Genomic DNA, 27,803 nt, shown 5'->3' with positions numbered 1-27,803 from the left:
CCTCCGAAGCTATTATCTATGTTTAGAAAAGCTTTAATCAGGTGGACAGCCCAACTAATGTAAAGATATGCATATTTTGCCACACATTTCATTTTGCCACACCTAGTGGGGGTACAAAAGACAGTTTTTGTTCTGCTATCCCTCTCTATTTACCTATCAATCCAGCCAAGGAAGGCATTTGACTATGAGTATTATTACCATATCAGGAAAGAAGACAAAAAGCTGCAATTATCAGGTATTTTAAGGGAGTTAAAAATTCAAATTTACACCTTGTTTGCATACATCCTGTTTAGAGTTTTTATTGGGAGGCATATTAGTTTTTCAAAAATGAAAATGTTATTCCAAACTTCATAAATAAATAATATTCTGAATATGCTATCATATTTTATTTGAAGTGTTTGCCCAGCTATTTATTAAGGCCACAATGGCCTTCTGGATTTAACTTGTTTGTTTAAAGCGGAAATGTAGCCTCTCTGGCATATCTTTACCTTCTGGTGAACCTGGCCTGAGGGGAAGATTTTGAGTGGGATCATGAAATCACTGAAATCTTTATTTTATACTTGGTATAGAAGCAAATTTTAGTTCTGAAGGGTGCTATTAAACCCATCTGGTCAATTTATTGTTATTCTAATACATATTAGAGTAGAAAGTTATGGAGTAGAATAATTAATCTCCAAAATATCAATTAATACATGTTAATTTTCTGTAATTTATGTATTCTTTAGTAATAGCTCTACATTGATTAATTTAACCTTAACCATTCAGGTGGTATCTATTTGTGCTGAGAATATGAAAAAATTATAATGGAACATAAAGGAAAAAAACTGAGTGGACTTATTCATTATATTTTAAAATGTATTTGCAAAATGATAAGAATATGCCAATGGACAATAATTTAAATAGAATTTTTAGTGCCTTAATGGAAGTATTATACCACATGACAAACAAAAATTGATATGTAAAATTAAGTAAAATGTGTACAAATCCCTAATAAATGCAGAAATATGGATTGCTTGTCATCAGTATTAAACATTTTCATTTTTATAGCAGATTATGTGTATACTGCTAATATAAGTAGGGTGGGACCTTTTGCATTAAAATGATGCCTGCATCAGACATCATCTACATACACAATAACTCATACACACATCTTGGAAATCCTTTTTTTTTTTTTTTTTTTCTGAGACAGAGTCTTGCTCTGTCACCCAGGCTAGAGTGCAGTGGCAAGATCTCAGCTCACTGCAACCTCCGCCTCCCGGGTTCAAGCAATTCTCCTGCCTCAGCCTCCCCAGTAGCTGGGATTACAGGAGCTCGCCACCGCGCCTGGCTAATTTTTGTATTTTTAGTAGAGACGGAGTTTGACCATGTTGGCCAGGCTGGTCTCAAACTCCTGACCTCAAGTGATCCGCCTGCCTCGGCCTCCCAAAGTGCTGGGATTATAGGCATGAGCCACCACGCCCAGCCGGAAATAATTTTTTTTAGCTGAAGTAAGTAATTCTGTGCAGCAGTTAATATGAACCTAAAATATTTGACTAGACATTTACAGTCAATACAAACAAGGCAATCACTGAGAAATTAAAACTAAAACTTTTATTGAATAACCAAACAAACTGCAGTTAACATATCTTGTGTTTTTAACAACGTAACTCCCAGTACATTTAAATTTCTGTGTTTCTTTTGCTAGGGTAGACAGACCTACCCTAACAGTTTTATAAGGCAACAGTGAATATATAAATGTATTCAAAATATATTCAGAAGGTTAGCATTACATCTATGCATAGAATATATCCTCTCATATGGTCTGATTTGAGGAAAGCAGAAAAGTTCAGCTGCCCAAAGATACATCTACCATTTGCCTGCTAAGGACTCTCTGAGGACGGCTTAGGAAGGAGACACAAAAGAGATATTCATTATCATAGATTATATATTATCAATTTGGCAGTTAGTTGTTAGATTAGCTTACCTACCAGGTTGGAATGTCCAAGGGGCACTGGACACTAAGTCAAGTTGGAACGTCCAAGGGGGACAGGACACTAAGTCAAAATATTCTAATTGTGGGGAAGGCCCAATAGGAAAGGCTGAGTACATAGGGCTCTTCCAGGGAAAGCAGACCTACCGGGAACAACTTAATGGGACATCTTGGGTAACTGGATGATAGCTTAGAGGACATCAAGTTGAAACAATATTGATACCATGTATGTATTACCTCCATTCTAATATTTATGTCTTTGTCCCAATATACATGTTTCAACAAATACATATTTAGCCATTAGAATATAGATATATGCTTTTCTATTTCCACAGAATTCAACACATTGTTCTGATGATTAAGTAGTCATTGTATTTTTACCTGTTGAGTATCTCTGATGTCTTTCTGATTGGCCATGAGATCTCCCTGACTGATTTATGAGATCTCTCTCAGTGGCCATGAGATCTCTCTGAGTGACTATGAGATCTCTCTGAGTGGCTATGAGATCTCTCTGAGTGGCTATGAGATCTCTCTGAGTGGCTATGAGATCTCTCTGAGTGGCTATGAGATCACTCTGAGTGTCCACAAGATCTCCCTGGCTACGAGATCTCTTTGAGTGACCATGAGATCTCTCTGAGTGACCATGAGATCTCTCTGAGTGACCATGAGATCTCTCTGATTGGTCATGAGATCTCTCAGATTGACCATGAGATCTCTTGTATTGGCCATGAGATCTCTCATATTGGGGATGATGTCTCTTTAGCTGCCCTTGAGATCTGTCTGACTGACAAAGAGATCTCTCTAAGTGGTTTCGGGATCGCTCAGAATGATGATTTTCTTCTGGTTGGCCCTGAGATTCTTCTGATTTGTCCGGATTTCCTTCTGATTGATGCTGGTTCCCCTCTGATTGGCCGTGATTCTTCTCTGCTTGGGCCTCATAATTGTCACTGCACTTCTCCTGAAAAGGATCCCAATTATTCAAAACAAATGAAACATATACTTCATGATTTAAGTCATAATGATATATTCTCAAGACCATTTTTATGGGCAACTATTTCTTTTAGAATTCCACTGTGCTTACTTTTATTTATCAACCAGTTTTTAGAACTAACTTACAGAATAGCTCCATTGTATCGTGTCACTGGCACAAAAATGCTATGCAACTAAAACGTTAATAAAATAAAAATATGGAAAATTAGTTGTTTTATGAGTTTGACTGTACTCTAAGGTCATGTTCTACCTACCAATTTCTTGATCTATGTTTTACTAAAGAAACAACAGATTCTGTGACTTTGATAGAATATTTTGTAGTGTAAGTCCTTAGGATCAAAAGGAAAGTGTTCAAAATCATATTGTTTACTCTTTGCCTACTCAATGATTAAAAAGAAACTATCTTTTCATTATAAAGTAATACTTAATTCTAGAGAGAAAGACGAAGTAAGGAAGGGGAAAGGAAGCTGTAAAAAAAGCGGAAGGTTGGCTTAATACTATTCAAGTAAAGTAGCCTGGCAACAACACAGCCTTTCTACCTTTTCAATTTTTAAGCCAAAAAGACAGTGGAGTGAATCAGCCAAATGGAAATAGCGAAACCTTTGACAAATCTCTATGATGCTACATAAATGTAAGTGGATAAAGTCATATAGACCATGCTGAGAAATCAAGCTTTCTACTAGTATATGCTGCCTGACAAACACAACATCCCCTCAATTTGGCATTATGACTTTCTAGTTTAACACTACCAGAAGCTGGAAGCAACTGCTAAACAGCAGGGGAGGTACCTGCACAAAATGTATTATGCACAGAAAACTTATTTTAAAATAAAAATGTAAAAAATTAGTTGTTTTGCTAAAACATAAAGCTATAGCCACTCTCCAGCTTTTGTACTGAAAAACCTAAATAAGGAGATTGGGTGAAATGCACATGTACCTTTTCTCTTTTCTAAGTGATTGGTGTTGGGAGCACAGTGGGTCAGTAGGAAAGATAGGACTGAGTTCCATCTTCTAAAGACCCGTATGTATCCAAGTGCCTTTCCAAAGGAGCTTGCAGTCCCTTTTATGAATGTTTATATAAGAAATAAGTATATAAGAAATGTACTATGTATTTCCTACCTTTGGAAAACAAAATGCACATTAGTTTTCTTTCCTTACAAACAAGTGAAGCCTTCTATCAAAAGGTTGTGTTGAATAAATACATGGGGTGAACAAATACAACTGTGTTCCACTGATAATAAGACAAAATCTTGTTAAGTACGAAACTAGCTTAATAGAATTGTAAAGTATTATTGAAAACTGTAATTATTCAATTTATTGATGAAATAATTATGCTTAAATTTTAATACATTTCTTTATTGCAGGGTATTTTTTTTTTTTCTAGTGAGTTCGGCTATGATAGTCTCAAAAGTTTCAAAAGTATGAAGAATAGAAGGATACTTTCCCACCCTGGGCAACATAGCGAGACCTCATCTCTACAGAAAAGAAAAAAAAAATTCACAGGGCATGGTGGCACGTGCCTATAGTCCCAGCTACTTGGGAGGCTGAAGTGGGAGGATTGCTTGAGCCCGGGAGGCAGAAGAGGCAGTGAGCCATGATCATACCACCACATTCCAGCCTGGGCAACGGAATGAGACCCTGTCTCAAAAAATAAATAAATAAAAGGACAAGGATGCTTTCAATTTGAAAATATTGTTTAATATTTATTCTCAGTTTATTTATGCATCTTGGACTGTATCAGAAGGAAGCTCATGTTCTTCTTCCCAAACTGTATAAAAAAATCTCATCCTATAAGGCACAGATCATATGCCATCTCTTCCATCAAAGTTTCTCAAGAATCCCAATCAGAATGAATTTCTACATCCCCACAATATATAACTTATGTCCTATTAAGCACATACTGCATACTGCCTGGCATTACATTTCTTTCTTAGCTTTCTCTTCCACCACCATACAGACTATTTGAAGCAGGCTGTTCTGGTATCATAGTGCCTGCATAGAGTAGGCATTGAATCATAATTTGAACAATTTAAAGTAATCCTTTAAATATTTGAAAATGCAACATGTTTTTCTCCAAAACAAATAAATGAACAAGCAAATAAATAAACATTTGCATTTACATGATTTGGCAAAAATGATTTAAGCTCCCAGAACTGCCATTTTTGATAAATGACCACTTAACACCTTAAGAATCAGTTTATAAGCTAGGATGAAACATTAACACCAATGTTAGCTAATGATTCTGGATCTGAGCACCTCTCAAATTTCTGTCTATTGACTGGCTCACCTATACGTGTTTAGAGGAAATGGATTTGTACAGGGATAGTCTGTGCCACCTGTTGCTTCCAGAGTATATTTCATATCTGATATCATCTGACTTCTGGATTTTACAGTTCATTCACAAAGATACTAAAACTCTTATATTATAACTTAAGCTCAAAGCCTCTGTATGAGGACAAATAAAAATTCTTATATAGGATTAATGACAATAATTAATAATCTATTTTGGCGTTTTATAAATTCAAAACTTTTAGTAATGACTGAAAATAGCAAAAATCAAATGTTTATTAAAATAGTTACAGGGGAAAAATTAACTAATAAACATTGAATTTAAAATATGTTCAAGGCACCATGGAGGAATACCAAGAAACAATCCCTGCTTTCAATAGAATTTAAAGTAAATCATTAATATTAGGAAGTATAGTAAATGTAGGATTTTTAATATTGGTTAATTCTTGGTACTTATCTACCTGCTCAATTAAAGGCTGCCCATTTAAAGGGTGTTGTCCAGACTTGAATCCAGAAGGTTTTTGGGATGGTTTCTTATCATGATTTCCTTCCTCAGAGTTTCTTCTGCATCTTGAGTAGCCTTTGAAAAATAAATATTTTCTGTATTTTCAAGTAGTAAATTCAATGTATCTTTCAGAAGTATTATCTCTGATCTCATTTTTTTAAGGCTATGCACTGGGTTTTGCAAAACTTTTGATATTTCATTACTCTGGTATCATCTGGGAGTCTCACTGAATTCTAGAACAGTCTTTGCCATACTATTTCAATTTGCATACCTTAATAGGGTAGTCTTCTCAGTATATAATACGTCAATTTTGGTTTCATATGCCACCAAAGTTGGGACATACTATCTGAAATTAAATGAAAGAATACTCCAGTAGAAAAAGGAGAGATGGAGAGAAATTGTCTGCTTTGTATTAATCATGTGAATATTTGTCTCAATTGTCTGCTTTGTTTGGGTATAAAGACAGTTTAAAAACCCATCAAAGAATATCTCCAAAAGGCTCACAAAGATCAATTTTGTGATGACTGGTTAGGCACATAAGAATGGGCCACGTTACCCTTTTTGGCTGCTCTGCCCCTGTAATAACTATCATCGCTTCTCTTCTCAGAACATGCTGAGCCACTGAAGATTCACACAACAACTTAAATGAAGCTGCATAGGCAACTGTTGGGGCTTATAGTAATCACAATGTCAAAATGGTTCCAATCTGTTGACTAGATTACGAAGACCTTTAATTGTTGAAAAGACTTCTGTATCGTGGCAATCTGTAGCACATTCATATTAAAAAATGCATACTGCAATTACCAATGAGGTTAAGTATATAGAGGACATCTGTCATGTTCTACCCTTCTCTTTTTGTCTTACAACATCTGTATTTTCAAAATGTGGATGCCATAGTGTTCAGATTATTGACTATGCTCTTAACCCTCCTGTATTGCCTCCTAAAAGTGGAACTGGACCAACCAACCCAGGCTTGTAAACAAGTACAAAATAACTCTCAGCTCATATGGTTACTTTTTTTATCCCACTCTCCATTAGGGAAGTAATTCTTATTTTAAATTAAAATAAATTTTTATTCATATGACATGGCATAAATTCTTACCAACCCTGTATGAGCCCATGCCCAGAAAAAATAAAACAAGCAACATAATGCAACTTTAGAACAATATTGTGAATTCTTGATTTTACTTATCTAGTTATTCACAAATATTTCAGACTCTTTTTACCACGTGTGACTATTTTCAGCATACTTTACCTCTCCGATGGCGATGTCTATGAGCTTTTGATTGCTGTCTTGAAGGCGATTCCTTTTTACTATGGTTCTGTCTTTTATTCTTTTCTTCTTCAGCATTTGTCCCTTCTAACTCTTTATAGATTATAATGTCATCTGTATTAGAAAATACATAAAAAATGAATAAAATGGCAAAAGCCAAATAATAATTGTCTCGAGTGAATAATCTATATCTTACCTCATCATATTTCAGAATACCTAAAAACTGGTAGCCCTAAAAATGATAATAATAATAATAAATTTGTTAAACTCTAACAAAGGTCAAACAGTACCAACATCTTAGGTTTGCTGGAACAAGAAAGAACAATTCCTGTTAGATATATGGTAACTTTATTTACGCAAAAGCAAAATACTTTCACACTGCAATAGCTCAGGGGGGATATCATCTAAATAAATGATTTTACTAAATGTTATTTCAGTGTCATAGAAATATAGAGCAAGAGAGTCATTAAGTTGCTGACTAAATAAATGTAAATCAGCAATTAAATGTAAAGTGATAGACCATTAAATGTCTACCTGATTAAATGTGATAGACAATTAGTTACATGTATATTATCAAAAACTAACAAAGAAAAAGGAAGTGACAAAAGTAAGAAAGTGGTGATGGAAGTTCATAGAAGACACCACAGAAGTGAGGAACCTAGATTATTGTAGTAGCAGGAAGCAATCAGACTTGACTCTGTAGTCAGGCACATATTTACGTACTCAGGCAGAAAGCACTGACATGGCATAATTTAAAGAATGGCAGACAGGTACAACTTGCTCTAAAGTATCTCTCCTAACATTTAGAATGGAAGAGTCTACAGGTGGGATGCTCTATCAGTGGATAAAACTTTACTCGTGTTAAGGCATCTTTAGAAATAAGCAAAAGCCCCCCACACCTTCTGGAAGCTACACTCAGGAAGAAGAGAAAAAGAAAAAAAGAAGGACAAGCTAGGTATTTGGAAAAAACTGGAGATTCTAAAAGAAAAGAAGAGCTGGAAAGGGTACAAAAGAGGCAGTTGAGTGACACAGATTAACCACTCCTTTATTATTTTGCTTAGTACTAGTGCTGCCTCAGGTCTCTAAATATCTGATTCTGGGATAGGGAGTAAGATGGCAGAATAGAAGCCTCCACCGATCGTCCCCCCAGCAAGGACGCGAATTTAACAACTATCTACACAGAAAAAACACCTTCATAAAAACCAAAAATCATGTGAGCACTCATAGTAACTGGTTTTAACTTCTTATCACTGAAAGAGGCACTGAAGGGATAGAAAAAACAGTCCTGAATCGCCAATGCCACCCTTCCCCCACTCCCGGCAGCAATGACATGGTGGTACCAAGAGCATCTCTGGGCACTGGGGAAGGAAGAACACAGCAATCATGAGGTATTGAATGTAGTGCTATCCTGTTAGAGCAGAAAGGAAAACTGGACCAAACTCACCTGACACCTGCCCATGGAGGGAAGATTTAAAGCAGCCCCAGTCAGAGAGGAATCACCCATCCCGGCAGCCCGAGCATGAGTTCCCACAAACCTCTCCATCAAGAGCTACAGTGCTCTGGATCTCCAAGTAAACCTGAAAGGTAGTCTAGGCCAAGCTTTTCTAACCTGTGGCCTGCAGGCCATACACGGCCCAGGACGGTTTTGAATGCAGCCCAACACAAATTCGTAAACTTTCTTAAAACATTATGAGATTTTTTCTGCAATTTTTTTTAGCTCATCAGCTATTGTTAATGTTAGTGTATTTTATGTGTGGCTCAAGACAATTATTCTTTCAGTGTGGTCCAGGGAAGCCAAAAGATTGGAAACACCTGGTCTAGGCCATAAGGACTGCAACTCTTAGGCAAGACTTAGTGCTGAACTGGGCCAACAGAGTGTGGACTGGGGGGGCCACATGACATACTGAGACACCAGCTGGGGCAGGCAAGGGAGTGGTGGCATCGCCCCTCCCCTAACCCCAGGCTGGACAGCTCACAGCTCCAAAAGAGACCCACCCTTCCACTTGAGAAGAGAGGGAAGAGTGGGGAGGACTTTGTCTTACATCTTAGATACCAGCTCAGCCACAGCAGGATAGGGCACCAGTTAGAGTTATAAGGTTCCTGTTTCAGGCTCTAGCTCCTGGTCCACATTTCTAGACACACCGTAGGCCAGAAGGGAACCGACTGCCTTGAAGGAAAGGACCCAGCCCTGGCAGAATTCATCAACTGTTAACTGAAAAGCTCTTGGGCTCTGAATAACTAGCAGCAATACCCAGGTACCATGTTGAGAGCCTTGGGTGAGACTCCGAGACTTGCTGGCTTCAGGTACGAGCACAGCTACAGAAGGGTAGAACACCAAGTGGGCTCTTGGAATCCGTGATTCCAGGACTTGACTCTTGGATAACACTTCTGGAACTGCCCTAGACCAGAGCGGAGCTCACTGCTCTGAAGGGTGAGTCTCAGACCAGGCAGCATTCATCCCAAGCTGACTTAAGAGCCCCTGAGCCTCAAGGGAACATCTATGGTAGTCCAACAGTACTCTTCCTGGCCTAGGGTGACTGGCTATGGGGTGAGGCTCCTCTGCCTTTGGAAAGGGAAGGGAAGAGTGGGAAGGACTGCATCTTGTGGTATGAGTGCCAGCTCAGCCATAATACAATAGAACACCAGGTAGACTTCTAAGGTTTTTGACTCTAGGTCCTGAGTCCCAGATGTCACTTCTGGACCCACCTCGGGCTTGGGGGACCTTGCCACCGTGAAGGAAAGGACACAGGCCTGGCTGGTTTTGCTACTGGCTGATTGTAGAGATTCAGGGCCTTGAGCAAGCTGGGCAGTAGCCGGGAGTATTTGCAGCAGGTCTTGAGTGAAACCCACAGCTGTGCTGGCTTCGGGTCTGACCCAGCACAGTCATAGTGGTGGTGGCCACAGGGGTGCTTGTGTCACTCCACTCCAGCTCTGGGTGGCTCAGAACAGAGACACTCTGTTTGTTTAGGAGAAAATAAGGGAAAAGAACAAGAGTCTCTGCCTGGTGATCCAGAGAATTCTCCCAGATCCTGTCCAAAACCATCAAGGCAGTACCTCTATGAGTTTGCAAGAACCATAGCGTTACTGGGCTTGCGATGTCCCCTAAAGTAGAAACTGCTTAGATCACAACACTGCAGTCCTTTCAAATATCTGGAAAGCCTTCCCCAAAAGGATGAGTACAAAGAAGCCCAGACAGTGAAGACTACAATAAATACCTAACCCTTCAATGCCCAGACACTGAAGAACATCTACTAGTATCAACAGCATCCAGGAAAACATGACCTCACCAAATGAACTAAATAAGGCACTAAGGACGAGTCCTGGAAAAACAGAGATATGTGACCTTTCAGACAGAGAATTCCAAATAGCTGTGTTGAGGAAACTCAAATAAATTCAGGCAAACACAGAAGGAATTCAGAATTCTATCAGATAAATGTAACAAAGACATAGAAATGATTTAAAAGTGTCAAGCAGAAATTCTGGAACTGGAAAAATGCCATTGGCATACTGAAGAATGCATCAGAGTCCTTTAAGAGCAGAATAAATCTAGCAAAAGAAAGAATTAGTGAGCTTGAAGAAAGGCTATTTGAAAATATACAATCAGAGGAGACAAAAGAAAAAACAAACAAACAATGAAACACACCTACAGGATCTAGAAAATAGCCTCAAAAGGGCAAATCTAAGAGTTATTGGCTGTAAAGAGGATGTAGAGAAAGAGATAGGGGTAGAAAGTTTATTCAAAGGGGTTGGGAGTGGTGGCTCACGCCTGTATTCCCAGCATTTTGGGAGGCCGAGGCGGGTGGATCACTTGATGTCAGGAGTTTGAGACCAGCCTGGCCAACATGGTTAAACCCCACCTCTACTAAAAACACAAAAATTAGCTGCGTGTGGTGGTGCTCACCTGTAATCCCAGCTACTTGGGAGGCTGAGGCAGGAGAATCATTTGAACCTGGGAGGCTGAGGTTGCAGTGAGCCAAGAGCGCCACTGCACTCCAGCCTGGGTGACAGAGCAAGTTTATTCAAAGAGATAATAAAAGAGAAGTTCCTGAGGCGAGCGGATCATAAGGTCAGGAGTTCAAAACCAGCCTGGCCAACATGGTGAAACCCCGTCTCTACTAAAAATACAAAAATTAGCTGAGCATGGTGGCATGTACCTGTAATCCCAGTTACTTGGGAGGCTGAGGCAGGAGAATTGCTTAACGGGGACCTGGGAGGCAGAGGTTGCAGTGAGCCGAGATTACGCCACTGCTCTCCAGCCTGGGCTACAGAGCAACACTCTGTCAAAGAAAAAAAAAATAGTTCCCAAACCTAGAGAAAGATATCAATATCCAAGTACAAGAAGGTTATAGAACACCAAGCAGATTTAACCCAAAGAAGACTACCTCAAGGCATTTAATAATCAAACTCTTAAAGGTCAAGGATAAAGAAAGGATCCTAAAAGCAGCAAGAGAAAAGAGACAAATAACAAACAAGAGCTCTAATATGTCTGGCAGCAGCCCCTTCAGTGGAAACCTTACAGGCCAGGAGAGAGTGGGCTGATATAAAGTGCTGAAGGGAAAAACTTTACCTTAGAATAGCATATCCAGTGAGAATATCCTTCAAACATGAAGAAGAAATAAAAAGTTTCACAGACAAACAAAAGCTGAGGGATTTCATCAACACCAGACCTGTCCTACAAAAAATGCTAAAGGGAGTGCTTCAACCAGAAAGAAAAGACATTAATGAGTAATAAGTCATCATCTGAAGGTATAAAACTCACTGGTAATAGTAAGTACACAGAAAAACACAGAATATTATAATACTGTAACTGTGGTATATAAACTACTCTCATCCTAAGTAGAAAGACTAAACGATGAACCAATAAAAAATAACTACAACAACTTTTCAATACATAGGTAGTACAATAAAATATAAATAGAAAGAATGAATAAGACCTACTATTTGCTAGCACAACAGGGTGACTATAGTCAATAATAACTATATATTTTAAAATAAAGAGCGTAATTGGATTGTCTGTAACTCAGAGGATGAATGCTTAAGAGGATGGATAATCTCCATGATGTGCTTATTCCACATTGCAATTGCATGCATGCCTGTATCGAAACATCTCATGTACCCCATAAATATATACACCTACTATATACCCACAAAAATTACAAATAAATAATAAACAATTAAAATAATAAGAAAAAATCTGATTCTGATTTTCTTTGAAATGGCTGACATCTCCTGGGATTATAGGTGTGAACTACCACGCCCAGCATAAAACTTATTTTTAAAAATGTTTTTGAATTATCCACACCTTGGAATGTGTTGCAGGGTTTTTCTTTCTTTTTTTTTTTTTTTTTTTATTGATCATTCTTGGGTGTTTCTCACAGAGGGGGATTTGGCAGGGTCATAGGACAACAGCGGAGGGAAGGTCAGCAGATAAACAAGTGAACAAAGGTCTCTGGTTTTCCTAGGCAGAGGACCCTGCGGCCTTCCGCAGTGTTTGTGTCCCTGGGTACTTGAGATTAGGGAGTGGTGATGACTCTTAACGAGCATGCTGCCTTCAAGCATCTGTTTAACAAAGCACATCTTGCACCGCCCTTAATCCATTTAACCCTGAGTGGACACAGCACATGTTTCAGAGAGCACAGGGTTGGGGGTAAGGTCACAGATCAACAGGATCCCAAGGCAGAAGAATTTTTCTTAGTACAGAACAAAATGAAAAGTCTCCCATGTCTACTTCTTTCTACACAGACACGGCAACCATCCAATTTCTCAATCTTTTCCCCACCTTTCCCCCCTTTCTATTCCACAAAACCGCCATTGTCATCATGGCCCGTTCTCAATGAGCTGTTGGATACACCTCCCAGACGGGGTGGTGGCCGGGCAGAGGGGCTCCTCACTTCCCAGTAGGGGCGGCCGGGCAGAGGCGCCCCTCACCTCCCGGATGGGGCGGCTGGCCGGGCGGGGGGCTGACCCCCCCACCTCCCTCCTGGACGGGGCGGCTGGCCTGGCGGGGGCTGACCCCCACCTCCCCCCCGGATGGAGTGGCTGACAGGTGGAGACGATCTTCACTTCCCAGACGGGTGGCTGCCGGGCGGAGGGGCTCCTCTCTTCTCAGACAGGGCGGCTGCCGGGCGGAGGGGCTCCTCACTTCTCAGACGGGGCGGCTGGGCAGAGACGCTCCTCACCTCCCAGACGGGGTCGCGGCCGGGCAGAGGTGCTCCTCACATCCCAGATGGGGCGGCAGGGCAGAGGCACTCCCCACATCTCAAACAATGGGCGGCCGGGCAGAGACGCTCCTCACTTCCTAGATGGGATGGCGGCCAGGAAGAGGTGCTCCTCACTTCCTAGATGGGATGGCAGCCGGGCAGAGACGTTCCTCACTTTCCAGACTGGGCAGCCAGGCAGAGGGGCTCCTCACTTCCCAGACGGGGTGGCAGCCGGGCAGAGGCTGCACTCTCGGCACTTTGGGAGGCCAAGGCAGGCGGCTGGGAGGTGGAGGTTGTAGCGAGCCGAGATCACGCCACTGCACTCCAGCCTGGGCACCATTGAGCACTGAGTGAACCAGACTCCGTCTGCAATCCCGGCACCTCCGGAGGCCGAGGCTGGCGGATCACTCGCGGTTAGGAGCTGGAGACCAGCCCGGCCAACACAGCGAAACCCCGTCTCCACCAAAAAAATATGAAAACCAGTCAGGCGTGGCGGCGCGCGCCTGCAATCGCAGGCACTCGGCAGGCTGAGGCAGGAGAATCAGGCAGGGAGGTTGCAGTGAGCCGAGATGGCAGCAGTACAGTCCAGCTTCGGCTCGGCATCAGAGGGAGACCATGGAAAGAGAGGGAGAGGGAGACCAGAGGGAGAGGGAGACCGGGAGGGAGAGGGAGAGGGAGAGGGAGGGCCAGGGTTTTTCTTTAAGTGAAATCATACATAATTTTAATCCTTAGACTTTGTAATTCCAGAGACCACCATTTGATTTGTTGGATTGTAATGGAATTGGGTAGATCTCACCAGCTACGACTTAGAGATGAAATCAAATTGCTGCTCAGCCTCTTCATATTGAAGAGAAAGCAAATGCCTATGAACCTGGGTAAGCTGTCTAAACGCCCTTCCAACATAGGCTATGAGGTTATGAAGAAAGCGTCCTTAATGCTACAGTATTTTTCCAGATTCTCATGTCCTTTTCCTTAGTTCTCAGAATATATCATTACAGAGACATGGGGCTTTGTTCATTCTGCTCTATATAATGATATTCTCCACTGAATCCACCTAGAGAACACTTAGCCAATCTCTCAAGGAGAGACATTTATCCAGGCCTCACCAAAGAGCCTTAAATTTGAATTCTTGATATACTTACTCTCAGAAATAAACTGTCAGGACTGAAGAAAGACAGTATTCCTCACACAGTTTAAAACTGATCACACTGCTTGAGGTGCCATATGAATAATTACATTTTTATTTAAATTGCATAATTAATTTTCTTGTGAAAAGTATACTTATATTGCATTTTATTTTACAGTGGGTTGAAACCACTATTTTATATTTATAAACATGTAAAATACACCACAATTTTTGTTTTGCCATTTTTTAAATATTTAAAACACTGGAAACCTCAAAAAATGTAAGTGACTTAGGTTCCTCTCAACTTCTGAAAAATTCTGACTATACATACTTCCAGAATACTTAAAACAATGTATAATTGCACATATTTACTTAGCTGTCTCTCCAGCTAGATTAGGAGGTACTTGAGAAGAGACCACTGTTTATTTATTAGTGTACTAAGTGCCTAGCACAGAATACAGAGTGGATAATCCATATTTGTGGATTCGTGGTCCAACATATCTAGCAGGCAGAAAGAGTTCTTTTCTTTCTAACTACAACACTTTTGCATCAGTTTCTTTTAGGTAAAAGTAATTAACAGGGGAGTGGAGTTCCTATTAAGTTCTTGCTGTTACCAGTTCGAATTTTGGTCTTATTTTTGCCTTTTATTTGTTTAAAAAAAAAAGGACTCTAATACTTTTTGGGTATGTTTACTGAGGGCAAAAACAAAAATAAATCTGTAGAGCCTTTTCCTACTTTAGCGTGTATTACAATGAAGTAATAACCTTGCATCCAACATACTACTGCTTTTCTAAAGCATATGTTTAGTTATCTAAAAACAAAGATATGCATTGTTAAAAAGTATTATTTTCACTGAGAAAAACATGGGGAAATTTATCAGGAAAAAGTATGGCTTTCTCATTACATCATAGAAAGCAACATGTATTTGCTATTTATTGTGTATTTTTCTTGCCTTCAAACTGCAAGGGCCTCAGCCTGGCACGGTGGCTCACAGCTGTAATCCCAGCACTTTGGGAGGCCAAGGCGAGAAGATCGCTCGAGCCCACAAGTTCGAGACCAGCCTGGGCAACATGGCGAAACTCCGTCTCTACCAAAGAAAATACAAAAATGAGCCAGGTGTGGTGGTGCACACCTAGGGTCCCAGCTACTCTGGGGGCAAAGGTGGGAGGATTGCTTGAGCCTGGGAGGTCCAGGCTGCAGTGAGCTGTGATTGTGCCACTGCACTCCAGCCTCAGCGACAGAGACCCTGTCTTAAAAAATTAAATAAAAGTAAAAATAAAATAAACCGCAAGGGCCTGTGATAACTACTCAAAAGTTTTGCTGTTCCTCCTGACATGATCAAAACTGGGATTCTCATCTGTCTAAAAAGGTATAAATATGGATATAGAGAACCAATGTTTAAAATATGGATATAGAGAACCAACGTTTAAAAGGATAAAACAGTGACCTCAAGATTTTTTACAACTCGGTGACTATGAGATCTTACAGTCATACTTAATCTCCAACTAACCTACCAAATTCAACTCAACATCTTTCCTCAGCCTTTCAAATAACTGAAGCAATCTTTCCCAAAGCAGACTCTCCAGTATCCTTCCAGCTGTAATCATCTACTAAAATATAAGTGCCTCCTAAGTCCGTTTACTTCACTATTATTCAAGTTACACGACACCACCATCTCTCTCAGTCTCCCAGAGACTGACGTGAGCTGTTTAAACCCCATCTTTCACCTAGATGGTTTTTAATCTCTTTCATGTCTACTGTATCTATGAAGTTTGATAACAAAATCCTGAAAGGAGAGGTAACTTCTCCAGCTTGCCAAATTGCTGGCTACCCAAAAGTGAGCGTTTAGGCCCACTTTCCGGGGCACATATAGCAAATATTTACTCAGCTTTTTCCACGTCAGGCAGCATACTTTGTGAACATTACCTGTATTCTCTCATTTAATCTTCAACAACTCTATGATGTAGATTTTATTCAGATCAGGAAACTCAGGCCCCAAGAGATGGAGCAACTTGCACAAGGTCACACAACTACTACATTTTTGGGACCAAACCACTCTGCAACTATGGCCCTTATTTCTCTGAATTTTGAGACAAACCCATTGCTTTAGCTATTTATCAGTTTTGTTTTGTCTTTTCTGTTAGCAGTTGCAAAAACATCAGTGAAATCAACACAAAGAAAAGTGCAGGAAGCATGAAGTTTTACCTCAGTGCTATAAATTCCCTTCAGTTCTGGGTTTTTCTCCCTTCAAGGTCCCAGTGACAAGGCAGGGCCTAGAGTGAGGTAAGTGAGGAATTCAGGCACAAAATTCAAGGAGGTCCCCCAAAACTCAGTAATCAAGATTAAAATATCTCAACACAATATTTTCTTTTTTTCAATCTTTTTTTATTTTTATTTTTTGAGACGGAGTCTAGTTCCATCACCCAGGCTGGAGTGCAGTGGCACAATCTTGGCTCACTGCAACCTCGGCCTCCCGGGTTCAAGCAAATCTCCTGTCCCAGCCTCCCAAGTAGCTGGGACTACAGGCGCCTGCCTCCACGCCCGGCTAATTTTTGTATTTTTAGGAGAGACAGGATTTCACCATGTTGGCCAGGCTGGTCTCGAACTCCTGACCTCAGGTCATCTACCTGCCTCAGCCTCCCAAAGAGCTGGGATTATAGGTGTGAGCCACCACGCCCGCCTCACAGTATTTTCAAAAATAAAAATCAATGCAAAACCAATCCGTGATGAACAAAATATCAAGCTTTTTTTTTTAAAAAAAATATAGTATCAAAGGCCAGATGTGGTGGCTCACACCTGTAATCCTAGCACTTTGGGAGGTCAAGGTGGGTGGATCGCTTGAGCCCAGAAGTCGAGACCAGTCTAGGCAATATAGTGAGAACCCGTCTCTACAAAAATACAAAAAAATTAGCTGGGTGTGGTGGCACACGCCTGTATCCCAGCTACTTGGGAGGCTGAGGTGGGAGGATTGCCTGAGCCCAGGAAGTCGAGGCTGTAGTGAGCTGTGATAATGCCACTGCACTCCAGCCTGGGTGACAGAGTGAGATCCCATTTCAAAAAAGAAAAAAAAAATAGGATCAGATCAGACCCTGTACTTGCACAGCCCTCCTTCACTTGTTTCACTCTAGTTCTTAGGTCAAGAAAACTTTATTTACAAAAACAGGTGGCCAGACAGATGGCTGTAGTGTGTCCATTTGATTTTTTAAATATTTCATTAAAATATTAATTATCCCTATTAACAAATTTTTTTTTTGTGACTCCTTGAACTTTACACTGGAAGCAAGTGCCTCATTTACCTCACCCTAGTCCCAGCCCTGGCCAGTGACCAAATATTATTTTTAAAGTCATTTTAATGCCACAAAATATTTCAGAACTTGTGATGAAGTTGGGGTAGGGGGAAGTAGCAGTATGGGATCAACAGGGACCATGTCTTAGAAGAGGAAATTGATACCGATCTTAAAATAGATTGCTAAAAACATCTTAAAGACAACAACAACAAAAAATACTTAGTTACTTTTCAGGGCCATTCCCCCTCAGAAGTAAAGTGGGAGGCAGGTAAATTCCTCAACCTCATAAGGGCATCTACAAAAACCCAACCAAAGGTAAAATGATGATTAATGGTGAAAAACTGAAAGCTTTTCTCCCTAAGATCAGAAACAAGTCAAGGATGTCCAATCTCACCGCATCTAATTAACATTTTGCTAGAAATTCCATCCAGAGCAATTAGTCAAGAAAAAGAATAAAAGGCAAGCAGATTAGAAAAAAGTAAATCTCTGTTCTCAGATATCATGATCTTGTATGCAGAAATTCCTAAAGATACACACACACACACGGAGATTAGCACTAATGAACACACTCAGCAAGGCTGCAGGATACAAGATCTATATGCAAAACTTAATTCTATGTATATATACCAGCAATGAACTATCCTAAAACGAAATTAAGAAAGCAATTCCACCAAGAAGAGCTTTCAATGGAGGAAAATTAGTCTTTTTAACAAGTAGTGTTGGAACAATTAGACATCAAAATGCAATAGAATGAAGTTGGCTCTTAACTCACCCCATATACAAGAATTAACTCAAAATGGATCACAGATGTAAATTTAAGAGTTAAAACTAGAAAACTCTCAGAAGGAAACAAGGGTATGATCTTCATGATCTTCTAGATTTGACACCAAAGCATGAACAACAACAAAAAACAGATAAATTGTATTTTATCAAATTCTGAAACTTCGGGACTTCAAAGGACACTATAAAGAAAGTTTAGGCCGGGTGAGGTGGCTCACACCTGTAATCGCAGCACTGTGGGAGGCCAAGGTGGGTGTATCACTTGAGGTCAGGAGTTCCAAGACCAGCCTGACCTCTGCCTCCTGGGATTACACATGGCGCCCCTCTTCATTTCATTACTTTTTTTTCTTTCTGAGATGAAGTCTCACTCTGGCACCCAGGCTGGAGTGCAGTGGGGCGATCTCAACTCACTGCAGCCTCCATCTCCCAGGTTCAAGCAATTCTCCTGCCTCAGCCTCCTGCATAGCTGGGACTACAGGCACGCAACACCATGCCCAGCTAATCTTTGTATTTTTAGTAGAGACGGGGTTTCACCATGTTGGCCAGGCTGGTCTCGAACTCCTGGCCTCAAGTGAGCCACCCACCTCAACCTCCCAAAGTGCTGGGATTACATGAATGAGCCACCAAGCCCAGCTGACCCTCTTCATTTCTATGGTACACTCTCCCTCCACTTATCCTGCCCCTTTTAAAGTTCAGCCCTCCCTGCTCTGCTCCCCTACCCTCATCTCTAAGGTGAACCCTCTTTCCACTGCTCCATCAATTTCTGAGGTCCACCCTCCTTGTTCCTGCTTCTCCTTGCTCCATTCCTGCGCTTCCACATTGAAGCTCAGCTCCCACTGCTCTGCCTCTCCCCCTCTCATTTCTAAAGTGGCCCTTGGCCAGGCGCAGTGGCTCAGGCCCACAATCCCATCATTTTGGGAGGCCAAGCCGGGAGGATTGCCTGAGGCCAGGAGTTCGAGACCAGCCTGGGCAACATAAGGAGACCCAATCTCTACAAAAAATTAAAAATTAGGTGGGCATGGTAGTGAGCACCTGTGGTTCCAGCTACTCAAGAGGCTGAGGTGGTAGGATCACTTGACTGAGCCTGAGAGCTTGAGGCCACAGTGAGCCGTGATCGTGCCACTACACTCCAACCCAGACAACAGTCCCTGACCTTATCTCAAAAATAACTAACTAGGCCGGGGGCAGTGGCTTATGCCTGTAATCCCAGGACTTTGGGAGGCCGAGAAGGGCGGATCACTTGAGACCAGGAGACCAGTCTGGGCAACATGGTGAAACCTCACTCTACTAAAAAACAAAACAAAACAAAACAAAAAAACAAAAACCTAGACAGGTGTGGTGGCGCGTGCCTGTAGTCCCAGCTACTCTGTCGGCTGAGGTGGGAGGATCGCTTGACCCCAGGGGGCAGAGGTTGCACTGAGCCAAGATGATGCCACTGCACACCTGCCTGAGAAACAGAGCAAGCCCGTTTCACACACACACACACACACCCCTAACTAAATAAAGTAGCCCTTTTCTGTTTTGTCCTCCTTCCCCCATTTCTACAGTTTCCTTCTTCCGTGCTCTGATGCCCTTCTCCATTTCTAAAGTCAGCTTCCATCCTCTCTACTCAGCTCTGCTCACTCCCTATCTGGCTTGGAAAGTCTATTCCCTCCCCTCCTCCCCCATTTCTAAGATGGATAATAGCAGAGGAACTGGTCCAAGTAAAATCCACTTTTTCTGGGTTTGGTGCGAATGGAGGAGGTTAGGGGCCTTGATAAAGGAGTTCTTTTTTCTAAGATTCCACTCTGCGTGTAGAGGTCTCAGGTTAGAGACTAGAGAGCGCCAGCAAAGAAAGGTTATCCAGAGCGAATAACCATCAGCCAACAAGCAAATAAATGGACCAACCACCCCTTCGAATAACCACCAGCCAACAAAGCAGATACACCAACCCACCAACAACTCCTAGCACTACCACGCCGGGATCCCTAGTAAAATAGCCTAAGGCTTGCTCCTCCGGGCCCTGGAATCTAGTGATTTATGACATCCGCTTGGACTGAGAAGAGCACTTGGCTCCATGTGTTTGAAGGAGGCCAGTAGTTAGGTATCAATTCTTAGGAGAGTAAAATACACGGAAATAGCGGTCTATTTTCTCCGCCTGCCCCTTTCAGCAATCCTTAATCCCCACGCGCTTCTGGTCAGCCTCCCTCAGTTCCCCACCTGAAAGGAGAGGGCTGGAGGTGAGGAGAGAAAGAGGAGAGGAGGGATAGGGGCCAAGTGGTCCCAGGGTTCGTCAGGGTGGGGCAGGTGCGGAGATGCCCTGAAGGGGAAGCCTCTCCTCGAAGTGGTGTGTTCCTCCCGACGCCACTTCTAGTAAGCGCTATGCCGAGGTCTTGCGCTCAAGACCAGCGAGCCCAAACTAGTGGAGACTGGGATCCGAGATCTACATACCTAGAGACATATCTAGGAAGTTAACCTTTTTCCAACTGGGATGATTTGGCGGCACTTTTTCAGAAAGCGTTAGCTTCTGAAACGAAGCCATCTTCTCTGCATCATGGCGCCACACACTCCGAGGTAGGGCGCGTGTACCGCCCCCTCACCGCGCAGGAGGAGCAGAGTGGTGGGCTAACCTGATCCTCCAATCATAGCCTCTCCCTTCGCTGTTGCTAAGCCCCAAGGGGTGGAGCTTGGCGTTACCCCTCACCAAGTCTCCTATCAGGAGCTTGGCTCGCTAGAAGAAAAAAAAAGGAAAGACCCGCCCATCTCCCACCCGATACCCCTTTCTAAAAATATTCTCTCCACCTAGAGCACTATGTAGTTGGCTACAAGTTTCTAGTGTATGTGGTGTTCCGGCCCTTGCCTTTCACAGTTCCTAGGACCCATTTCTCTTCTTTGCTGTTGACATTCATGGCGAATAAAACCTTATATTCTTGACTTAATGGGCTGGTGCTCTGCTTCTCTCAAATTCCAAGAGGTAGCACAAATTTAACATCTAGGGAGGATTCACAGGTTTGCAATGCCACACGCTTTCTTTTCTGTCTTTCTTTTCTTTTTTGTTTTTTGTTTTTTGTTTTTTTGAGACACAGTATCTCTCTGTCACCCAGGCTGGCGTGAAGTGGCGCCAACTCCATTCACTGCAACCTCCGCCTCTGGGATTCAAGCGATTCTCCCACGTCAGCCTCCCAAGTAGCTGAGATTACAGGAGCGCGCCACCACGCCTGGCTAATTTTTGTGTTTTTAGTAGAGATAGGGTTTCACCATGTTGGCCAGGCTGGTCTCCTGGGCTCAAGTGATCTACCCGTCTGTGCTACCCTCATACCACAGCGCCCACACTTTCCCTCCCTCCCTCTGTCCCTCCCTTCCTTCTTTCCTTCCTTCCTTCCTCCCTCCCTCCCTTCTTCCCTTCCTTTCTCCCTCCCACCCTCTCTTTCTTCTTCCTAACTTCTTTCCATCTGCCTTGGCATCCCTCCCTCACCGCACCTGGTTATTTCTTTTCCTTCCTTCCTTTCTTCCTTTCTTTCTTTTCTTTCTCTTTCTTTCTTTTCTTTCTTTCTTTCTTTCTTTTTCTGTTTCTTTTCCCTTTCTTTTTTTTCTCTCTCTCTTCTTTCCTTCCTCTCTTTCTTTTCCTTCCTCCCTCCCTCCCTCCCTTCCTTCCTTCTTCCTAACTTCTCTCTTTCCACCCACCTCGGCCTTCCTCCCTCACCACACCCGGCTATTCCCTTCCCTTCCCTCCCCTCCCCTCCCCTCCCCTTCCCTTCTCTCCCTTGCTTCCTTGCTTCCTTCCTTCCTTTTTTCCTTCCTTCCTTCCTTTCTTTTTCTTTCTTTTCTTTCTTTTCTTTTTTCTTTCTTTCCTCGATCTGTTGCCAAGGTTGGCATGCCTTAACCTCCCAGGCTCCTCTTGGGCTGTAGAGATGGGGATCTCACCATGTTGGCCAAGCTGATCTCAAACTCCTGGCCTCAAGCAATCCTCCCACCTTGGCCTCCCAAAGTGCTGGGGTTACAGGCATGAGCCACCATACCCGGCCTGCCACATGCTGTTCAATGACCTTGAAGATGTGTCCATGACATTTCTTAAGAAAAATGTAATTGTTCTTGTTATCACCTAATACTGCTCAATCAAATGCTATTTTAAAATATTAGAGAAATCTTGTCACTGGCTCTTCAGTAGAAATAAAAATCAAATTAATACATTTTCAAAGGTAAAAATATGTTCAAGCTATTACAGAATCCACAACATAAATAAATGCCGGAAGAGATTTTGAAAAATGTAAATTATTTAACTATTTATTGTATTTAAGTAAATGCTTCGCACCTGGGACCTAAAGATTAATAAATAAATCTGTTTCTCCATGCATATACAATTGCCTGAAGACAATAAATGCATGCAAAATATTAATTTAGGTGCTGTAATTTAGTCTGTCAACAAATACTGAGCTCCTGCTGTGTTAGGTTCTGAGGATACAGGTATGTACAAAATGTATTTGGGATTCAAAGGAGAAAATTCACCCAAGGAATCAAGAAAAAATTATTTAAATCCTGAAAAATTAGGGAATAATTGTAGGGGTGGGAATGGTATTTCTTGGCAGAGGAAGCAGCACCACTAACACACTGTGGAAAGTTCTATTCATTCCATGTGGTGGGTACTGAGAGATGAGTCTAAAGAGATCAACAGATATTAGATCATGGAGTGACTTTTATAATATATTATGCTAATGGTTTGGGCCTTTTTTTCTGTCAGATTTATTTTTCTGTCAGGTATGAAGTGAGAATGAAAGAGGATCAAAGATAGAACCCCAAGAAAATTAAAAAGAACATTGAGTAGAAAATATCAGAGAGATATGGGTAGAACCAGGAAAGAGGTATTCATTTATTAAGGGAGAACTCCAGGAGGAACCGACGGGTCCATCTTGTCAAGGGTTGATAGAAAGTCAAATGAGCTAAGAACTGATTAATTCATTAAATTTAGTAATTATGAGATCCGGTTTTTACCTTCAGCAGAGTTCTAGCAGGCTATAAACTGATAAACAACTAATTTTTATTTAACAAACCCATAAAGAATTTACTATCTGCCCGGCATTGTTCTGAGAGCTTTACAAATATTCAATAATTTAATCTTCACAATAACCCCATGAGAAATAATATTATCTCCTTTTACCAGCAAGGAAAAGAAGGCACAAAGACATTTAAAAAATTGCCCAAGGACACAGAGCTAGTAAATGTTGCAATTACTTCAAACCCATGCAGTTCAGCTCTAAAAATCACGCTTGTAACTACTACCTTTACACAAGGTAGTATAGGGTGGTTTTTTTTAAATTATACTTTAAGTTTTAGGGTACATGTGCACAACGTGCAACTTTGTTACATATGTATACATGTGCCATGTTGGTGTGCTACACCCATTAACTCGTCATTTACATTAGGTATATCTCCTAATGCTATCCCTCCCCCCTCCCCCCACCCCACAACAGGCCCCGGTGTGTGATGTTCCCCTTCCTGTGTCCATGTGTTTTCATTGTTCAATTCCCACCTATGAGTGAGAACATGCAGTGTTTGGTTTTCTGTCCTTGCAATAGTTTGCTGAGAATGATGGTTTCGAGCTTCATCCATGTCCCTACAAAGGACATGAGGGTAGTTTTTTTTTTAATGGAAGAGATTAAATTAAACATGCTTATAGGTCATAAGAAAGGAGCTAGCAAAGAGAGACACATTAGAAATAAAGAAAAGGGAGGCCGGCCCAGTGGCTAACACCTGTAATCCCAGCACTTTGGGAGGCCAAGACAGGCAGATCACTTGAGGTCAGGAATTCCAGACCAGCCTGGCCAACATGGTGAAACCCCAACTGTACTAAAAATACACAAATTAGCCGTGCATGGTGGTGTGCGCCTGTAATCCCAGCTGCTTGGGAAGCTGAGGCAGGAGAATTGCTTGAACACAGGAGGCAGAGATTGCAGTGAGCTGAGATTGCACCACCACACTCCAGCCTGGGCGACAGAGCCAGACTCTGTTTCAAATAAATAAATTAAATAAATAAATAAATAAATAAAAATAAACAAAAGGAAGTAAGGAAATAATCAATGAATTTCCTTTCTCCCTAGGTTTCAGAATTGAGCCATAGTAGAGATGGGACCAGGAGATAACTTTGAAAGACATCATGCTTTGCTTGAAATTGCTTGTTATTTGATTAATTTGATCTTGCATAACTTTCACTTCTCTTAGTTGAACTTCTCTGCCTTCATTCAAATAGGTTCTCTCAAATTCGAAGAATGAGCATTTGCAAAACCACGCAGAAACCAAAGTGAGCCTTTTAAAACATCAGTCTTGGCGTGGTGCTCATGCCTGTAATCTCAGCACTTTGAGAGGTTGAGGCGGGAGGATCCCTTGAGCCCTGGAGTTCGAGGTCAGCCAACAAAGTGACAACAATGTGAGACCCCGTCTCTACAAAAAATTAAAAAATTAGCCAGGCGTAGTGGTGCATACCTGTGGTCCCAGCTACTCGGGAGGCTGAGATGGGGGGATCGCTTGAGCCAGGGAGGCAGAGGCTGCAGTGAGCCATTATCTCACCACTGCAACTCCAATCTGAGAGACAGAGCAAGATCCTGTCTCAAACAAAACAAAACAAAACAAAACAAAACAGAACAAAACAGCAGGGACAGTGTGGAATTCTGGCAACAGCAGTGGCAACAGCAAAAGCCAGTTTCTTGAGGCAGCAATGGCAGTGTTGCAAATCACAGTATCTAGTGTGTGGCAGTGGTGGCCTCTTCAGATTCGTTTTGATGTGTGATTTTAGCTAATACTATAAATTTCTCACCTCTCTTGGTTCCTGTACTTTTTCCTGAGCTTGATTCTTTAGACATCATGGCTATTCCTTGAGCTATGTAACATAACAGGCTTTCAATAAATTTCTTCTATGCTTAAAGCAGCTAGGATTTGTCACATTCAACTAAGAACTCTGTTTCTACTGGCATCAAGAGAAATATAAAGGAGATAATTCATTGCTTTTTGCTTCAGTTTTGGGCACCAGTTGTTACTGGACAAATTACAGTGAAACCAAAGAAAATCAACCAGGTTTGTGAGGAGATTTAAATCATGTAATCTGAAGCATGGTTGAAGAAATTTTGCCCGTAGAACAGAAATCTCAGGGGACCATAATAACTGTCTTCAAATAATTTTATGGAAGAGGGAGTGAATTTATTATTCGGTCTGGCAGGAGAGGGCAGCATTATCCCAAGTTGACCCAAATTACAGGAAAACAGATTTCTGCACTATATAGAGACAAACTTTCTAATAATGAAAACTAAAACAATGGGACAAAACTACAACAGGAGAAGCTGCATTGAACTGACATACTTGACACTGTGAATATTAAAGCAGAAGCTAGATTACTGCCTACTTCAATGAGTTAGGTTCAGTGGTTACTGAGCTTCCTTTTAATCTGATATTGCAGAAAAAACAGACACACAGAGACTTCTCTTGCTAGTTATTTAAATCACATGACTTAAGACCATTCTCAGTTTCTCAGGTTTTTAAAATACAAATGAACATAGTAATAAAGGAACACATAGTTAATCATTGCACTAGACAGGCAGTAGCAACATAAACGATTTTAAGTACCTAGAATGGAAATTAAGCACTATGATATTTCAGTAAAAAACTGAACCTGCTAATTTTTTAATTTTTTTGTAGAGATAGGGGTCTCCCTGTGTTGCCCAGGCTGATCTCGAAATCCTGGGCTCAAGTGTCCCGCCTTCCTCGGCCTCCCAAAGTGCTGGGATTTACAGGCATGAGCTGCTGTGTCTGGCCTTAGCTATCAATTCTTAGGCAGATTTCCTTTGCAAAACCAGGCCCACAGGTGTGTGCCACCACATTTTGCTAATTTTTTTATTATTTGTAGAGATGGGTTTTCACCATGTTGTCCAGGCTGCTCTCAAACTCTTGACGTCAAGCAATCCAATCACGTAAGCGTCCCAAAGTGTTGGGATTACAGGCGTGGGCCACCACACCTGGCCAAGGTTAAGTTCTTTAGAGAAAGAGCTCGGTTATATTGTTTTCGGCCAACACATTTTAGGAATAAAATAATTTCTATTGCTAGGTTGTGTGCTTTTTAAGATAAGCTTAATTTATTCTTCCGTGGGTAATCAGTTGATCCCTAAATAGATATATGTTCCAACGATATCTAGGGCAAACCTCTATTTCTTCCTTTTCCAAAAAAAAAAAAAAAACCCAATATTTAAATTATACTTTTAAATGATCAGTTTCACTCATATTTTTGTAGGCAGTCTGGAAAACATAAAAAAGTAAATAAATAGGCTGGGCACAGTGGCTCATGCCTGTAATCCCAGCATTTTGGGAGGCCGAGGCGGGCAGATCACCTGAGGTCAGGAGTTCAAGGCCAGCCTGGCCAACATGGTGAAACACCCTTTCTACTAAAAATACAAAAATTAGCTGGGCATGGTGGTGCACGCCTGTAATCTCAGCTACCTGTGGGACTGAGGCAGGAGAATCACTGGAACCCGGGGGGCAGAGGTTGCAGTGAGCCGAGATTGCACCACTGCACTCCAGCCTAGGTGACAGAATGAGATTCCAGTTCAAAAAAAAAAAAAAGTAAATAAATAAAACCAAATATTCAAAGATCATTTTAAACATTTCATTTATTTCCTTCTAGCCACACTTTCTACATTAAACAATTTGAATATAGCATTTAATAGTACAGTAGGAAATTACAGTTAACAATAATTTATTGTATATGTCAAAATAACTGGAAGAGAAGATTTGTAATGTTCCCAACATAAAGGTAAGATAAATGTTTGAGGTGATGGATATCCCAGTTACCTTGATTTTATCATTACACATTGTATACAGGTATCGAAATATCACACGTAACTCCAAAATAATTACAACTATTATATATCAATAAAAAATAAAGGTTAAAAAACCGTACATAGTAAAAAAAAGTATAGATATATGTATGTATATATATTAAATTTTGTTTCTTGCTTTTCTGCCTCAGATTTGTAAGCTTCTGGTTGTGTAACTAAAAAAAAAATCTTTAATGCATGGCTTTAAATACCTACCTAATGTTGTTGTTACTTAAATATAAGGGATACATTCCTAATTTCATGATTATAAGTACAGCCCTAGCAGTTGACATTGATTTGGGGGTAATTTTATCCAGATTTTAAAAAACAATTTTATGAAAGGTTATTGTTTACAGATAATGAATACTATAGCCAACCTCAATGCCACAACAAAATGTGATAGGCTTAATTCACAGCCAAATAACTCCAGTTTTAACATGGACCCTTTATTGTTAGGTAAAATTTCAAAATACAATACTGTACAATGTGAATTTTTGGATCCTTTGCGAAATGGCTAATTTAAAGTGATGCTCATGAAGGGTGTGAAGTAA

The 27,803-nt window shown here is 41.2% G+C and overlaps 1 protein-coding gene across 1 annotated transcript; it reads right to left on the bottom strand.

Moving 5' to 3' along the window:
• Positions 1-1,575: 1,575 nt before the first annotated feature.
• On the bottom strand, positions 1,576-21,014 carry LUZP4 (leucine zipper protein 4). Its single transcript, XM_016947401.3, has 4 exons — positions 20,849-21,014; positions 7,008-7,139; positions 5,709-5,827; positions 1,576-2,927 (listed from the first exon to the last, which is right to left on the bottom strand). Exons 1-4 carry the CDS (start codon positions 20,937-20,939, stop codon positions 2,328-2,330), a joined length of 942 nt encoding a protein of 313 aa, XP_016802890.1. The 5' UTR covers positions 20,940-21,014; the 3' UTR covers positions 1,576-2,327.
• Positions 21,015-27,803: the final 6,789 nt, after the last annotated feature.

This window comes from Pan troglodytes, chromosome X, assembly GCF_028858775.2.
Source record: "Pan troglodytes isolate AG18354 chromosome X, NHGRI_mPanTro3-v2.0_pri, whole genome shotgun sequence".
Lineage (NCBI taxonomy): Eukaryota > Metazoa > Chordata > Mammalia > Primates > Hominidae > Pan > Pan troglodytes.
Note: the sequence above shows the minus strand (reverse complement) of the source record. Positions and strands in the feature narration are given on the sequence as shown.